Source organism: Haliaeetus albicilla, chromosome 21 (assembly GCF_947461875.1).
Source record: "Haliaeetus albicilla chromosome 21, bHalAlb1.1, whole genome shotgun sequence".
In the NCBI taxonomy this organism is placed as follows: domain Eukaryota; kingdom Metazoa; phylum Chordata; class Aves; order Accipitriformes; family Accipitridae; genus Haliaeetus; species Haliaeetus albicilla.
Window position 1 is genome coordinate 4,206,091 of NC_091503.1, and position 18,435 is coordinate 4,224,525.

At 39.6% G+C, this 18,435-nt stretch overlaps 1 protein-coding gene across 3 annotated transcripts in view; it reads left to right on the plus strand.

Moving 5' to 3' along the window:
- FBXL7 (F-box and leucine rich repeat protein 7) overlaps window positions 1-18,435 on the plus strand; it is a 191,173-nt gene that overhangs the window by 33,349 nt on the left and 139,389 nt on the right. For 2 of the 3 annotated variants that reach the window (XM_069808887.1, XM_069808888.1), the window contains one exon: window positions 12,639-12,728. In XM_069808887.1, coding sequence (XP_069664988.1) covers window positions 12,639-12,728 — 90 coding nt within the window. Of the gene's footprint in view, window positions 1-12,638; window positions 12,755-18,435 lie in introns of those variants that run through there. The other variant, XM_069808889.1, reaches the window with a different exon arrangement.

The following is an 18,435-nucleotide window of genomic DNA, read 5'->3' on the forward strand; positions in this document are numbered from 1 at the left end:
GCTGCTTGTCTTGGCTCTGGCTATCCTGTCCTGTTGTTCCTGCTCTCTTTACTCCTGTTGCAGATGTGCCCTAGTTTCAATATTTTTTTTCTCTAATGAGGTGCTAATACTGAATACTACAAGTATGAGTTGTCATACCCAAGAACAGAATTATTTTTTGTCTGTACTGCAGGAAAGAAAGAGGACTGAAGCATGTCTTTGTAAAAAGATATTGGATAAAACAGTTTTGAAAGCAGTGCCATTCTGAAATTCTTTCAGAATTACTCAGTTCAATCTGAGCTTCACAGATATACTTCAGAAGGGTGGGGGTTTTTTATCCTCAAACTGTAACTAAACAATTTTTAAGCCAGTGGCATGTATACTACTAAATAGTAAGAATGAAAAAAATTTCAAAATTAATTACTGAATAATCAACAGGGTAGATATTTAGCTACTTTCATTTTTGCCTTAATGTGTCCTTCTCGCACTGAATACCTGTGTGAGTTATAAGTAACAGGGCTCTGGTGAAGGTAGTAGGGCAGGCTAATAAGTGTCTGTTATCAAATTTTTGTTGCTAGTCTGTTGGGATACCTTGGAGTATGCTATGCTTAAAATAGATGAGGAAATTCTAATGTCTTGTGACTGATGCATTTATATTTAACTCTTCTGAGACTTTTCATGCCATGTTTCCATGTTCTCTGAAAGGAAGGTTTATGTGGAAGACAGCTGCAAAATAGATAATGCTGCAGAAGAAACAAAAATGCTGAATTGGCACTGAAAGCTACATTATTTCTGTGGAGAATTACTATCCTGCTCATATTCTGGGGATAGATGAGCCTCTGTGTTTTGGATAAGCATCTATTCCCAGTGTTCAAGCAGTGACTGCAGCAGCAAATTTTAGTGTGCACAGTCTCTGTACAGAGTTAAGACCAGAAGATGATTGAGTTATGCAATTGAAACTACAAAGAGTTTTCAATAGGAATAATGGAATTATTTCTATTTATAATGAAGTGATCTGTTAAAAATTTGTTTAAAAAAAAAATCAGGCAGGTACTTGGGGGTTTTTTTGGTTTGGGTTTTTCTTTTATTTTGCTTGCTAACATTGCCAGACATCGGTGGTTACTGCATTGTTAGAGCTTCTTTAGATTTCGTCCTCCTTTTTCTCTGAGTTCTGTGAAATTCAGAGTTGATTGTAAAATGTACAGTGCGAAGCCTTAGTTTGATTCAGTTTTCTTTTGTAAGCATGGCTTCTTTCATGCTCTTGTTTTTAATTTGGTTATGTGTGCTGATGATTTTGGTTTCTGAACCTGCTAGTATGTGGCTTGTAACTTTGCCAAACTTGATGGTCAATAGAAAAAATAGAGACGTGTTTCTCAAGTGTGTAGATTATCTCTTTTTAGTTGCCTTCAAGATACCACTTTGTATTGCTGTATGTCTTTTTCACAAATTTGTTTTATTTAGTTTTCATAATCCCACAATTTTTTAAAGTTTCCTTTTACTTGCATCCTTGAGTCAGCCACTTCCCTTTCCCCCTCTCCCCCTCCCTGTATCCATCAGTGAAGAAAAGCTGGAAGTGACTGTGCTTATCTAAAGGAGTAAAGTGATCCTTGTCTGTTTTTCCTTAGCTGTCAGATTCCTTTGTTCTTCTTTACTTACAAAGTCATCTTAGGCTTTCCGATCTGTATTGCCATGTGAAAGATTTTTGCATTGCTTTTCACAGCGTACGTTGATACCAGAGTACTTTGTCCACTGTCTTGATAAAGGTATTTCACTTTCTCACCTCTTTACTCTTAACTCTGACTTAACCAGCTGTCAACATTAAAACTGAAAATTTGTTGGCTCTTGTGAAGCTTGTTATTGTGGTGTTACTATGTACTATGCCAAAAGAGCTGCTCCCCCAGCACTGCTGCAGCAGCCACCTCCAGCTGTGGGTTCCTTCTGCTTCCACTGTACCTGATTTAGCAGTCACGCAGTTATAGGAAGAATCTGTTTAGTTCGCTGATCCAGCTCAGGACTAAGATAGAGGAAGAAGAAATTACTTTTTTTTTAATCAGATCTGCAATCTACGCTATACCTTTTTTGTGCCAATTTAGTATCAGACCAGGAAAGTAAACACCTTAGTAGAAACTTTTATGTGAATATTTTCAGCATGGTACCCAAACTTTGTTGGATTTCAGATAATAACATCAAAAGTAGGCTGTGGGAATAGATACCATGGGAGAGGTTTTGGAGATCTATTACCTGACTTAAACACGTGCAGAAGTTCCTATTTGGGTGGAAAGACTTCTATAAAAATCTAGACTTCAGTCAAGCTTGACAGGTGTCATACCAATTGCCTTCATGCTCTGTGCTGCTGCTGCTGTGCTTGTTTTGCTAAGTTGGAGAATTTGCCTTCACTTGTCAGCCTTTCCCAAGTGGTTTTCTGCAAGCTAGTTGTGCAAAGAACCAAGTCCACAAGGGAGGCTAAGAGCAGGAACTGGTGAAAGCTTAGCCAGCCAGGGAAAGGCCTGGCAAAGTTAACAAAGTGTGTAGTAAGATTTCAGTAGAAGAGATAAAAGTCAGCTACTGAAAACAGGTTGAGAGCTGGGAAGCAGACTGGGACAAAGGCTTGCTGTGGATCCTCCTCAGGGGTGAGCAAGTGGAGTTGTGCAGCCAGATTGACTGGGTAACTTTGCTTTTAGAGTTCCTTTTGGATGGAGAGATGAGGCATAACTGGGGTCTAAACACCATATTCAAGAAAAGGTTCTGCATGCCCTGTAGTTACATCTTTAATGCTGATTACAACTCCATCTTTGACATTGATGTCATCTTATAAGCTGTAAGCAGGATAGCTGGGCCTTGATACCAGAACATTCACAGCTACTTTTGACTGTGAACATAGCGTGTCTGTTCCTGCAGCAGTAATAGCACTTTGTGGTTTAGTGCATGTATTGGATGCAGTTCTAATAAATGGATGAAAATTTCTCATTGAGACTATTGTAACTTTTGTGCTTTAAGTGAAATGAGCAGTAAAATTGATAGTGCAAGTTTAATATTAACCTTTTGTGTTCAAATACTGGGACTAGTTGTTTGTGAAAATCTAAATACAGATTTTTAAGTGTTAATAGTATTATCGTGGAAGACAAACATGTATTTCGTGGTTTTGATTTTGGTCTTCTGAACAGTAGGTTACTATCTAATGAAATTCAGACCTATACCAAATGCATGATGCATTCCAGTGTAACGGTAGGTTCTGCAGCCACTTCAGAATCTGTACTACAGTTTATCCTCTCAGGCTACCTCTGGCATGTCTCATGTGTTAACATGCAAATGAAGTCTCTACCAATTTATAGTTGGTATTGAACTGAATAGCCATTGCCTTTTCTGAATATAAAGAATTAGAGTTTTGTTTAAATTACAGTGAAGTTGGAGAAAAACAAATTTGAAGCAACCATTAGTGGAGAACTTGGCAATGAAGTGACATTCTCAGAGGTTGTATAAAGCCAAAAAAAAAGGATTTAGTTTTGTTCTGACTCAATTGTGTTTACTAATTTCTTGTGTTGGTTTAATAATTATTTTCAGCTGTTGGATTAAAATAGTAGATTTAAGGTTAGGTAGTATATACTAAGGAAGCGTTGTTTCTAACTAAACTTTAGAACAGCGTATCTTGAGTAAATGCCCCTCTTAAAACATGCTGGTGATCAGAAGAGAATTTGTAAAGAAAAGCCCAATATTGAATGAATGTAACAGTTTCTAAGAAAAATCTGAGATTTGGTAGGAAGGGCAAAGTTTTATTTCCCTGTTTCTGTGGTAAAGTAGAAGGCTACAGCGTAGGAACCGCTTTTGGAGTACAGGCTAAGCCATTTCAGTGAAAGGTAGTATTTTAAGACTCAGTCATGAGACGTGCTAGTCCTGTTAAGTAATAAAAAGATGTTAGAGACTTCTCATCTTGTTTTCTCACTTTGAGTTCAAGTAAGAAACGTACTTGCATTCTTTCCTTCTCAGGCAGCATTACTTAGATAATATTTGCCTCCTAGACTAAATTGTTCATGGGCTCTTACCAGTGTTTGAAATGTAGAGCTTAACACTTGGAGTGGGTGCAAAGTTTGGCTGCAAATTAGCATTACCTTCTGGCATGCAGGCTGCTCAGTAGGCTTCGAAGAGAGGCCTTGTACCAGAGTAGTTTATGATCCGTTATTACTTCTTTATAAACTCAGCAGTGGTATGTGCTGTTCGTCACTCTCTATTGCGCAATGCTTTTATGAGCGGAGATGTACTATCTTCAAAAATGATGGTGACTTTAGCAGTCTCATTTACAGTTCTTGGTTAAGAAGCCTCATCAGTGAGTATTGAATTTCTCTGGGAAAGGGATCAGTATCATCACCTGTTAATGTGGGGGAGGCAAAGGTACAGGAGTGAGACATGTTACTTGAGACAACTAAAACGTGTGCCCCGCCCCTTTTCAATCATTAGATTAGATTAGTCCACTTGAAGACATCATTAAATAAAGTCTTTAGCCGTTCTGAAATCATAGTCAGTTATTTGGCACCAAGATGCGAGTCAAAGATGTCAGAACTACAAACCCAGTAGGCTTCTAGCACGGCACAGCAGGTAGAATCTGTGTCTATACGAACGATCTACTTAAGCTTTACATTTTTAATCCAGCCTTTCTGAATAGGCTTGCCTTGCTAGCAGTAAACATCATTCTGCTAAACAGTTCTGAAAAATTCAGTCGCACACATGCATTTTTATATAAATTTTTCAAGCGTTTCGCAGTACAGTGGATAAATCATTGTATCTTACGAGCCACAGAACTTCAGTCATATTTACATCAGAATTAAACCAATCCTTATTGCTCTCGGTGTTACAGCTTCACCTTGCAGTGGCTTGGTGAATCTTGTTGTAACGCTGACTAAAAAAGCCGGTACTCAGAGGCCGTCTCTCAGGGGTTTGTACTCCAAGGCGTCCGCCCGAGGCTGAGGGGCTCGGCTGGAACCGGCCCGGGGCAGCCCCTCGTCTCTCCTCACAGGAGCGGCCACCCCTGCAGCCCCCCACGGTCGACACCTGGGCACCTGCACCCAGGAAAAATTCCTTACAGATACTGAAAATGAGTAAAGTGACTGACTCCCTACGAGAGAGAGTTTAGTATGCTAGTTATGTTCTGTTAGCGTTTGCGGGAGACTTTGTAGTGCGCTGTGATAGCTCAACAGGGGAGGGAGGCACTGACTGGAAGGACAGCAATGAAGGCCAAGTTGGCCTATGTGGCCTGAGTTGAAATGTAGCTTAAAACTTACAGAAATGCTGCAGAATTATAAGTATGCTATTTTATAACTAAGTTATGCTGAATTTCACAGCCAAATTAAGCGATCCTGGAAGCTGGAGTTATGATTTAAAAATAAAAAATAATATGAAAATGCCTGTAGAGATTGTACTCTTGAAAGTTTTAAGAAATATTGTCCCGGAGTGCCAGTGCTACCACATATCTGCAAACCCTTCAATCTTCAGTATGCTTCCTGTGAAACATTCAGTTTATTTCCTTTCCTTGGGGTTGGAGTTTGTGGAGATTACCGTTTATTTTATCATATCCTGACAAATGTTGGGTGGAATGACATTTGGAGCCTGTGTGTGTGCTGTGGTGGCACATTATGTTTTAATTTGATTTGGGGAAAAAAAAAAATCACTTGAGAACCCTCCTGCTAAGATTCTAGGGCAGAAGAACAATGTGGATTTGTAAATTACCATGTAACCCATCCTGCAAGCAGTTCAATGAGTGACAATGCTCATAGGTAGGTAACTTCAATGTTAAATCAGTGGTAGTTTGCTCAGCGGTTAAGAGTTAATAAATGGAAGCCAGTTTTATGACATATAATTTCCATTGGTAGAAATGTAAAGTACAAGGAGAATGATTGTCCAAAGTGTGTAGTCCAACTTTGCTTTTTTACTTTGGATAAATGAATTGATATATTTCATCTTTAAAGGATGCCATATATCCTCAAAGCCTAAGTATTGCAGCGGGATGCTGATTTCCATGAGGATACTTAGAAACGTACTAGGAGTCTGTGGTCTCTGGAGGTGCAGATTGTAAAGAGATACATTTGAGGTTTTGGAGACTTGGACCAGCATAATGTGTCTTGTGGAAACAGGAGAAGGAAAAGAGATTTTTTTTCTTTCCTCTTGCATGATCTCTGATGCTTTGAGGTTTGGATTGGGTTTTCTTCTGGTTCTCTTCTTGATGTAGTTGGCGTATATTTGATTAAAAAAAATCTTGTCTGAAGATATAGAAGAGAAAGTAATGATCCTCTGGTAGAAAACCATACGCATATGCCCTTTCATGTTGAGAAATTGAATTTGACTAATGTCATTTGTATAAGAATTGATGACTTAGGTAAAATTTTTCAGACTTCTTTACATCAAGGTCATGGCAATATAATGCTTTTGGGCAATTAAAAAGATTAATGGATCTTATTATTCTGGACTTCACTACTTTTTTGCATTTTTTTTTTCAGAATGATTGTGCTTTGTTTTTCTGTTTTGGCATTTTTTTCTAATGTTTCACTTCAGCGTGGCAAATGGTGGATTTGGCCCTGCTGTCCATTTAACTCCTTGGGTAGCTGTTACTGCCTGCTGAAGGCAGGTGACATTGGATTAAAACTTGATGTCAGGAGTAATACTGCTGTTATTTTCCAGGGTGGCATAGTCAGCCTGTTTGTATGAGATCTTAGAAGGGCATGTAAAATATGGCACAAAAATGCCCATACATCAGAATCCAAGAGCAAATATCCTGAAAAAAACCCTAGTAGAACTATTTCAGAGCAGAGTGAAAGGGACTCACTGCCAGGACACACCTTCATCTGTCACATAGGTCAATGAGCCTTGTGTATCTTATGACTTGCATCACATAATTCAAGCAGCCTCTCTTTATGCTGGCTGGATGTGCAGTAGCAATGAGGAAAATAACAAAATGCAACAGAAGAGGTGACAGAGCTACAGTCAGAAACACTGTGTGTAATAGCACAGGCTTTGCATGTGTGCTTCTAGAAAATGCTTCTTCAGTCTCAAACAGTTATAGACCGCACTCTCCTGGGTAAGCTTAAGTTGCATTGCTTTTGTCCTAACTGACTTGTGATGTCTTGTGACACTTTTCAGCAGTGAGTGTGACTGGCAGAATCCAAAGTTTTCTTTTCACTGGTTCGTGCTGTTTCCTTTCCAGTGCTTATCAAATGCTTCCATTTGGCAAAGATGCCTCATGTGTGTTTAGTCTTACTTCTGTCCTGCAAGTTTTTGACAGTCTGAAATACATTGATAGAGATGTTTGGCATGCTAATCAGTATGCTTTTGAAAAAAAAATTCTAACTAGCTACACAAGCAGCAGGGAAAAGCTATTGCTTTTTTGCAGCAATATTAAAATATAGAATAAGACCACCCAGTTCCATGCACAACCTTCTAGTAGTGTTTCATTGGATAGTCCGTAGCATCTCTTCTATTAATATAGGTATTTATTCTGTTCTGATAGCAAAACCAAAGATGCAAATGCTTTTATAAAACAAACAAGCCTGATGTTTTAGTCAGTATAGCCATCTGTAATAAAAAGAAAATGGAACACATTATTTTAATAGTCATGACTCAAAAAGAGACCAGGTAGATTTAGTAGGGCTATGGGACTATTGAGTAGTACGAAGACATCTATGACTAAAAAAATTCCTTGGGCTACAAAGAGCTGGATGCAGAGACGATGTTCAGGGGAAGTATCTGTTATATGTTTACCTTATTCTATTTTTCTTTCCAGTAGGATCAAAATAAAATGTGTAGGAAATAGCATACTAGGTTAGATGGCTGGAATCTTGTTCCTATGACTATTGTAAGACCTTGGCACTAGTAGGCGGAAAAAAATATCCGTACGCTTGCTTCTTCAGAAGCAGGTCCGAGGCATGATTTGAATTGCAATTGTGTAGCTGTGTGATTCTTTGCCGGTGTGGTGAAGTCCATGCTACCTTCACTCCTGGTGTGAATTATGTTGTGTTGTAGGAAAATTGCCACCTTCTGCCATATCTACCTACTACCATAGTGAAGTTTGCTTTCTTTTGGATTGCAACTTCTGGCTTCGAGATGAAGAACCTGTTGAATATATGAAGGAAACTCTAGACAATTGCAAGTCATGCTAGGGAAGCATTTGGCAGGCCTTTAATTTGCTTTAAGCAAAGGACCAAATACAGTCATTATTTCCGTAGTCTTTGCAATATTGCCCTCTGTTTGGTCCCTCTAGTTGTCATTGTGCTAGAACCCGTCAGGTTATATTTACTTGCTATGACTTTCTCAGTGCGCTTTTTAAATTTAAGAGATGAACTGATCTCTGGAGACTGGTGTTACACTATACCTTAAGTTTTCCTATGGCATTAGGGAAATCAGCAGTCTTTGAACTTACATGGCATATTAGGCAGATAATGCCCCGAGAAAAGCACTGCAGAAGAACCCTGCCTCAGATGAGCTCAGGTGAGTGTGAAGCCTGGGAATTCATGCTACTTGCTTAATGTTTGGCAGCACCAGTTCCATATACTAAATCATAATTTGCCTTTCCTTTGCCTTGCAGTATGCTTCCTGAAAGCAGTATGTGGGCATCAAACATAGCATGGCAAAAGGCTTCTCTGTCGAGTCAGGTGTTTTCTGACTTGAGGACTAGATGGTGTCTCCTCTAACACAGAGCTTCTGCTTAAAACATTTTTATCAAAAAGTTGCTCATTTGTTACAGACCCTTCTTGATGTGGTTTTCAGAGAATGAACCCTAGATGGGAGGCCTACTTTCTTTCATGTCTGTTTAGTTTTGGATGTTTAACTTAGTGTAGGTTAAGGACTGTAGAAGGTGGCTACTACTTTTGCTGTGTTCATTGCCAGTGCAGTTGCCTGCAGATCTTTCTTAAAGAGCTTGATTAGGATAAGCCGTCTAAGGAAAAAAAGGCAACATCTTCGGGAGCTATTTTTGCAGCTATCTGGGGTATATATTTGTTGGATATACAAGTCTGTAGTGAGTTGCATAATAAGATCTAGTACTTTACTATTAAGTTGCTACTATTAAAGATATAAAAGGAAGGTGTAGTAAAACCTGGTGTAGTCAGTTGGAAAGGCATTTGTATAATGAATTTTTCCTAGAAGCACTGAAATCTTGGGATGATTAACACAGCTTACAGGTCTACAAAACGCTGCCCTCAGAGGCACCTTAATTACAAAATTACAGCATTGTCGAAGCATGAAGGGACCTGGATCATCTGTTTCAACCTCAGTGCTCAAAGCAGGGTCAACTAAAGCAGGCTGCTCATGGCTGTGTCCATTCGGGGTTTGAGTATCTCCAAGGATGGAGACTCCACAGCCTCTCTGTGCAACCTGTTCCAGTGTTTGACCATTGTCACAGTAAAATAACTAAATATTTTATGTTTAAATGTAATTTTTTATGCTTTGATTTGTGCCCATTGCCTCTTGTCCTGTCACTGGGCACCACTGAAAAGAGCCTGGCTCCCCCTTCTACACACCCTTCCTTCAGGTATTTATATACATTGATAAGATCCCCCTGAGCTTTCTCTTCTCCAGGCGGAACAGTCACAGCTCTCAGCCTTAAGAGAGATGCTCCAGTCCCTTCATCTTCATGGCCCTCCTCTGGAATCTCTTCAGCATGTCCCTACCTATCCTGTACTGGGAAGCCCAGAACTGGGCCCAGCATTTCAGGTGTGTCTCAGCAGTGCTGAGCAGAGGTGGGCAAGGATCAACTCCCTCAACCTGCTGGCTATATTCCTCCTAATGCAGCCCATGGTTCTGTTGGCTTTCTTTGTCACAAAGGCCCATTGCTGGCTCATGTTCAACTTGGTGTCCACCTGGATTGCCAGGTCTTTCTCTGTCATGATGCTTTCCAGCTGGTTTGTCCTCAGCATGCACTGGTGCATGGGGTTATTCTTTCCCAGATGCAGACCTTGGCATTTCCTTCTGTTGAACTAACTTCCTGAGGTTCTTGTTAGCCCACTTTTCCTCAGCCTGATTAGGTTCCTCTGAATGGCAGAAACCTCTTGGTGTGTCAACCATTCCTCCGTATTTTGTATCATCTGGGAACTTGCTGAGGGTGCACTCTCTCCTGTTATCAAACCCAAGTCGTTTAGAGAATATTTACTCTTACGTGTTGGCTCTTGCGTGTGTACATGAGTCTGCAGTAGCCAAATCTAGCCTATTAGAAGTGAATGGCTTTGTTTTGCACTAAAAGAATAGATGTAGTGTCTGCTAGTCTAAAACACTTTTCTAGTAAATTTCCAATGTACCTCCTGCTCCCCCTGCCCCCCACCCCTCAAATGGAGAGTTTCAGAGTAGACAGTGAGGAAGAAGGCTTGTTTCATAAACGGTAAGTATCTAGACTTATATCTGGCATTTCACAGTTTCTACAGAAGTGTGCAGTTGTAAATAATACGTTGCTTTTGGATGTACTGGTAATCAGCACCCTACACTGGGTAAAATATTTCTGTTGTGCTCTTGGAGGCTGGCTTGTATATGGTGTAAATAGATTATTGAAGTTAATAGGGGAGGTAGGTAGCTGCAGGAAGCATTAACTATGTGAAAACAACCTATGCCACAGATGACCAGCTAGCAACTCTGCTGTTGTTTCGTATCACCGACTTCCTTTCCCCCCAAAAAGATTTTTTTTTTTTTTTTTTTTTTTAAAGAGGAAATCCTGTTTATTTGCTTTGAGGAAAGAATTTTTTTCAGTTGGTCTCTTTTTTTTTTTTATTTTGGTTGGGTTTTTTTCTTTCTATTAATCTGTTAAGGAGTGCTGATACTCCTTGGAAATGTGTTTTCTGCTTCTGCAGTTGCACTGCTTGCTACATGAGTTGTTGCTGGTAGTGGCAATACCATCTAAATACCTTTCTTGTCATTAATGATTTGATTATCAGCTATTGCAGGTGTTTCAAGTTCTCTGACTTCTTCCTGGCAAAGAGCATTTTACATTTATCCTTCTCTCTTTCTCATCTGCCTTTTTTCTACTATAACCCTGGTTGCCTTAGCTGGAGAGCTATTTTGGGGCAGTCATTTCTAGAAAGACCACCACAGTCCATTACTCCAACTCATGTCACAGCTTGAGCAATTGAAGTGATATTCTAGAGGCAGTGCTTCTTGGGTTTGCTTAACTTCATAAAGGAATGTAAAAAGCAGTTAGTGAATCACTGAAAGTATACTTTTTTCCTCTTCACCCCACCCAACTACTAGCCTTAGCCATTTATTTTTTACTTCCTTCTGGCCTTTTTAATATCCTTTCACTCCACAATCATCTCTCAAATCTGAGCATGTTAACTTAAGCAACTTTATGTGGAGAGTGATTCTCTAGGGCTGGCTGACGGATTAAGTGGCAGTACCTTGGTTGTGAAGCAACCTACGTTTGCACATTCTCCAGTCGTTTCCCATTAAAACTTAAATCCTTGTTCTGTTGTGGCACCTTTAAAAAGCAGACCTCCTCCTTACATCTAAATGTTATGGAAACCAGGCATACTGTAACCCAGAACCCCAAGGAATGCTTGATTGAAATAACAGATCAGAAAAGTCTCTTGCTAACATTCCTATGATTATAGGGTTATTCGAGTGACAGAAACATGGTGTCAGCTAGCTTTCTGCGTACAGCCTAATTTTGGTTCAAAACCTAACATAGCTCTTAAAGGCTTCACTGATGCAGTGTTTGTGGGGATAGATAACTTCTTAAAATGTAACAGTATTCATTACCTTTCCTCTCTCTAGAATTATCTCACGTATTGCTGATTGGGTGGTTGGTCTGGTTTCTGCTGCAGAGCAGAATGTATTCCTAGTTAGTAGTTACTGAGATTGAGTAGAGTGAGCGAAGGGAAACAGAAGTGACTCATTTTTAGATCCTCACAGGTAAACAAAAAGGTAGTTTGTTTTAGCCCCCTCTGTTCTTCTGTGGTAACTATCTCAGTTAATTTTTTCTTTGTATTTGGATTTCTTCTGTTGGTAACCTGTACCTGGTTTGACATCTCGCATATAGGTCTGAGGGCATTGATGTAGGAAATGCAGGAAAAGGTCTTAAAGAAAATGAGAAGAAGCATCCATTGGTTCTGATTTACAGTTAAAAAATGAAAGGTGAAGAACAGCAACTGTAGAAGTTAGTTTTAAAATTCTGTATTACATCAAGCAGTGAGCATGGTGTAGGAGGACACAGCAGATACCTTGCTTTCATTTTCACATGACCAAGTGACTTGAATACATGATGTGAACACATAAAACAGAAGTCAACTCATTCACCACATTTTGAATTTAACCCCTCATGCTGGTGAGGGTCAGTGCGCATTTGTGCTGATCTATGTTAGAGGTATTTGAGAAAACTGATCAAGAAAGTTCTCCTAATGTTGTTAATCACAAACTTTTCATTTACAATGGAGCTTAGCAAATACATAATGAGAGTCCCTGTGACACAGGAGGCTGTTTGCAGCCTTAGTACACGTAGAGATACACATGCTGTAAGTTATAATGCAGTTAACTCCCACCCCAGTGTGTACAAAATGAACATCAGCTGCTTTAAACTCAGTTTAAAGCTTCCTGGAATGGTTCCACGTTCTGATATGGAAGTTCTTTCTATTTCGCTGTTGATACTCATGTTTTTTCTCTCTCCCTCCCACCCTTTCCACCTCTTTCTCCCTTTGCAGGCAAAGGCAGCTCAAGCATCTCATCCGACGTGAGTTCAAGTACAGATCACACACCCACCAAAGCCCAGAAGAATGCAGCTACCAGTGAAGGTAGGCAGCTGGTACTCATTACCCAGGTCAGGCCCCCCAGCATAATCCTAGCAATTTTCAGAAAAGGAACCCCTCCTCCTTGTTCCTTCTGTGTATTAGAAATTAAAAACCAGTTCTTCCTGTATACAGTTTCCACTCCTACCTGCTGTAGTTTCTGATTTAAACTTGTGACAAAGGGTTTAGGATACTTCTGCAGGAAAACAAAAAAAGAGGGTTTTGAGTAATTTTGCATGCTACTTTTTCAGCAAAGGCTTTTATACTTAAGATTTGATGTGATCCGATTTTGAACTTATTTTGAAGAATATACTTAATGGAAGCTTTTTGGCATACATTCTAGGTTAAATCTCAGCCTCTTATTTTCATACTATCAATGCCATGAGAATGTGAGGGGTTTTTGCCAAGTTTTCAAAAGCGTAGCTGTGGACATAAAGAGCTGACAAGGATTTAATTAGATCAACACACCTCACCTACAGTTACTGGAGTATGTGATCATCCAGGACTAGATTTTTAATGTCTAGGGGAAGGAGGTGTCTTATGTGTCAGTATTAATACAATGTTGTACTAACTGGCCTATGAACAGAGAAATGCTGATCCTTCCCTGCTGCCACCTTATATGTGAGTAGATGTGCTCTGTTAAATGAAAGTGTATTGGCCCTAGTTTTTACAAGAGTGTCTTCGAAGGCTGAGAGGAAATCATTAAATATATATGTAGTTTATTGATGTAAACAGAAAGTATTTTTTTAAACAATAAATTTATGTGCCTTAACTAGCATTTCCGCTCATCTTTTTCATAATAAATCGGTTGTACTTGGTAATTATCAAATAATAATTCTGATTCCTTACACTTCTGTCATTACAAATTAAGTTACAAGCTCAGATTCCTCTCAGTCTGGCTTTATTTCTTATGGTTAAAAGAAATCATAGACTTTGAATAGTTCTAGTTTGGCAAGTCTGACTACGACTGTAGAATCTGTACAGTAAAAGCAGTTCATGCAAGTAATAAATGACCATATAAATCACAAGAGTTTATTGTTAGGCATGCATAATCCCATATCAGGAATGAGGATCTGGCACCTATGAATGATGAGAGATACTGGTTTAGAATCTCTGCTTTCAGTCCAGGCAATAAATTTAACAATAAATGAATAAATCATTAATAAAGTTAAGTGGAATAGTGGACTTCATGTTTCTCTAAGCCTTAGATTCAAAAGTTTTGAGGTACCTGAAGGAAGTGAATTGCCAAGACATAAAGTAAATGTAGGAACTGTATAAAAGCATTTTAACTTCTCCATATGACAGCTGGGGAGAAAAAAAAAAAAAGAAACCACAGAGGAATAGTGGAAACTCTGAAGTCAGTACTTAACAATTGCTTTAAATTGCTGTTTTATTTCAGTCAGTAAAGCATGTTTTTTTCTTTATTTTCAAATCAGACAATGCAAAATAATCCTTTACTAATATCTAAGATTTATGTTCTTAATCTAGCCCATTGTAGAGCCAGTGAATACCAATGTTGACCCCAAAATCTTCACCACTGGTTTGCAGCTGATTAATTCATTAGTGAGGGAGGCTTAAATGCAGGCCAGCAGATGCTGTAGTAAAGATATGTTTTTATGAGTTCTCCTGCAGATTCAGAAAGAGTTCAGGGCGGTGGTGTTGTGTACTCCATATCTGGAGGTGATTTCAGATGTGAACCTAGTTTTTCTGTGCCCTGGAAGAGTGTGATTTGACACTTATTTTGACAACACCAGAAGTAGTCTTTTCCTCAGCCTGTGCTGCTGCTGCTACTTTCCTACCAAGTTTTTCTGCTGAGGAGTTACTAATGTGGATCAGTTATATTAAACTGACTTAATGTTGATTCCTGTATAATCTGGCAGATATTTTGAATGTCATAACCAGGAAGCATGAGAGTTCCATGATGGCAAGTGAAAGCAGAGACATGGAAGTGGTGTTGGGGAAAAACAGGGACTGTTGAAACCAGTGCTGTTACTGGAAGGCACATTTATTAACCCCTGTGTCTGGATTTTTTACTAATGCTGCCTCTTTTCCCCATGTGCAGTACACTTATGCTGTAGGAGGATTCAGCGGAACAGAAAGACTCATGCCTTCTGCAAGCAAGACAAGTGGAGTTCTGTGCTTACAAGACTGAATGCTTTTATACTGTTCAGTTATAGAGTAGTGTCTAGGGACCAGCTAAGAACAGGAGCCTGGTTGTGTTAGATGCTGTACAAGCAGTGGCAGTTATGTCTTTTCACAGGGGTGTTTACATAACATTTTATAACTGTTAGTTAAATTTACCTTTATAGCACTCCATACTCTAGTATTTGCTTGTCATGATACAGTAGTACCTGCCCACCCCAGAGACTGGTAAATGTATCTTGCTCTTCACCATGAGACTGGTTTATCACAGGGACAGACCACTCCAACTCTGCCCTTTTGCTTTAGCCCTGTATTGTAAATTCATAGCACTGTATGTTGTCCTATGAATGAGCCACATGTGTGTGGTGAGATGTATGCGCCCTAGGTATGGAGTGCGAAGGACTATGAAACACTGCAGGTGAACTCTTCACCCTCATTGTTATGTGAAATGATCTTAACTGAACAAGTTGCAGACAGCTTCTTTGCATCCCTTGAATTTCTGTTGGCAGCTGAATTCCTGAGTGCCCAGCTCTGTGAAGAGTTGTCCTGGGTGGTTAAACCACAACAAGAGTGTAGAATTTGTGCTTGAGGCTGAAGGCCTTTCATGGCTCCTGTTTTCCAGCTTTGCAAACAGACCTAATTCTTTCCAGTTCTGCACAGCATGTCTTCTCTTCTGTTTCTGTTAGACAGTTGACACAACACTTGTTGAAGTTCAATCAATGAAATGCCTTGAAACAACTAGAAAGAAAATCTGTGGGACTGATTGCTACAGGCTCTGTGGTACTCTACAGCAGAGAAGCAGTCATGTAAAGTACTGCTTAGGCAGGTATGGATTCCCAAGGACTGCAAAAAGTGTCAAGCAGGACTCTTGCTTGAAAGACCAAACCATCTCAGGAAGTATCTGACGGCAGGTGTTATCTTGCCATCAGTTGGAAGAATCGAATGAACCACACTCTTAGTCTTGCCTACTGCAACCACTATATTTGTCAAGTTTCAGTGCTGTGATGTTTCTCTATAGGATGGGTACAAGAAAGGGGTAACAAGCTTCTTGAAATGGCTTATATGGTGTTCCAGTCCTAGATACGCTGTTAAGGCAACATCAGTTAAATCTCTTGATGGAGATGCAGTTATGGCCAATATATGGTACCCTTCCTCACGTTATGGATTATGAGCATCTGTAAGTTGTGGAAGGAGATTTTATGTTTCAGAGACAAAATGCTTGTCATGCTATTAAATATTCCCTTGGTGAACTGCGCATCCTCTACCAGTGAAAAACAGAGAGTATGTGTTAATATCCTTAGCCAAACCAGCTTCACTCAGTGATGCATTGGAGAGGTAACTACTACTCCATTTCTGTTGTGTAGAGGAATGCAGACAGTAGCTGGTAGACCATGCAACTTCCTAAATTCAAACGTGAGATACCAGTGATACACCTGAGAGGGATGCAAAGGTGAGGCTGTACTGGTGCAGAAACTGAAGTCCAGTTGCTCTCATTGTGGCTTTTACCACCACTATACTTCAGTGAAGGCCAAGTGGCAAAAAATAGATGTTTGGTCCTCTCTGTAAATCAGAGTATGCTGTAGAGACTGTTTGTTTGGCTACGGCTTGGCTCAGGAGGAAGCATGGTAGACTGTGGGTGTGCATGCATGCTCATGCCTCCACACTGTCTCCTCTTCTGAGGATACAACTTTCTTTAGCTTTGAATACACACTGCCTCTTCTTTTCCAGTCTCAGACATTGTCTGCAATTCTTTACCCCATCAATCAATTACAGTTAGAAACTTGAGAACACATGAGTTTTTGCTACCCCCCATTGCTCTTCTGGCAAGTGAAAGACTAAATGGATTTTTGTGGGCCATTTAAACGCAATTTGCTAGACACAGTCTCAGCTGGAATATTATTGTCTAAAACTTGATTTAGAAGATTAGACTGAATGTTTTTCTATGGGCTTACCTTGATCAGGGAGCTTTCTTCTAACACTTACCTGCAGAGCGTGGAATGTTATGTTGAGGCTGGATGCTTCATATTAACTTGACTGTTTTTCAAATAAAAAATCAATACTGTTTGCACTTCATGTATGTCGCTGTTAAGTGGTAATCCAGAGGCAGATTTAAATTGAGAGCTTGTGTATGAGTTCCATGTATGAGTTCTAATTTATTTCTTAGTTTTATAAAGTCAAATTGAAGGATTAGGCCTGAAGCAAAACACTTTTAGCAGAGGGGCTCAGTGCTGAAATACCTCTGAATATATCCTCTTAAATGTTTGTTTTGAATTTTGTGGAAATACAGTGAAGCTAGTTGCTGTATTCTGCAGAGGTTAAAATTATATCTGCTTTTAGTGATGTTGACTTTTAGGACCCTTCAAAAAGTAAGTATTTAACTTTGTTTTTCCTTCTGCAGTACTCTGAGAATTCTTGAGTCTGGCTTCCTCATATGATGTTCATGTACCTTAAACTTTAAAAAGACCATGTTTAGAAATCGGACTAATTAATAGAACAAGCTTTTCACCCATTAGCTCTGAGATGTATGTTTATTGTGGAGATCAAGTGCATTTGTTTTGGCAGAACCTGTTTATATGCATCTCAACAGAAGAGGTATTTCTTCTCAAGTTTAGGTGTGTACTAGAAATAGTGCCCTATTCTTATAACTGTGTCCTCCTTTCTGTTTTATTTGTACTTTTTAGTAGTTCTGGTGGACTTGGTAGTGTTAGGTTAATGGTTGGATTGATGATCTTAAGGGTCTTTTCCAACTTAAATGATTCTATGATTCTGAGAGAAGCAGGCCCTATAGCCTGGCTGGAATAATTAGGTTCATTAGGAACAATTCCCTCCATTAAATCCCATATGGGGGAAATTATGTGACAATGTAGCATTTTTCAAATATGTAATGCTTTAATTACTCATGTAAGACTTATTTTATACGCTGTGCAAGATGATACCTGGCTAAGGTTGTTCAGGTTGTGTTGCTGTGGTCCTCAGCATCCTTTTATGGTGGGTCCCTGCCACCAAAGCTTCTTGAAGCGGATGGTATATTAGTGAGTGCTGGTCTACGCTATGGAATTTCTGCTGTCTGTCATCTTCCCTTGGCACCGTGATAAGTTCCAGAGAAAAAGATGGCTGTGAAGGTGGAACTAGCCTTCTTTCAGTACTGGTTTTCATTCTGCTGAAGTCCTTGAAAAAAATACCACCACCAAAAAAAACCCCCCACCCTAAAACCCCAACAACCAAAAAAACCACCCCCAAACCAAACCACAAAACACCAAACAAAACCCCAAACCAAACCAACAGAACAAAACCAACAAAAGCACTAAAACCCAGACAAAAACCAAACAAACAATTTCCCCAACCCACCAAAACCCAACACCACCTCCTTGCCCCTCCTCCAAAAAACCCTCAACCAAAACACCCCCCCCCCCCCCCCCCCCCCTTGGAGCTAAGAATTACAGCTGGTGGCAAGTTTTATGAATTTAGGAGCTCTCAATAATACTTCTACCATTCTAAATATAGAAGTACAGGTATTCATTCAAGTTTTCTTTAATTATAGAAATACCAGCTATTCAAGTAGCTGAAACTG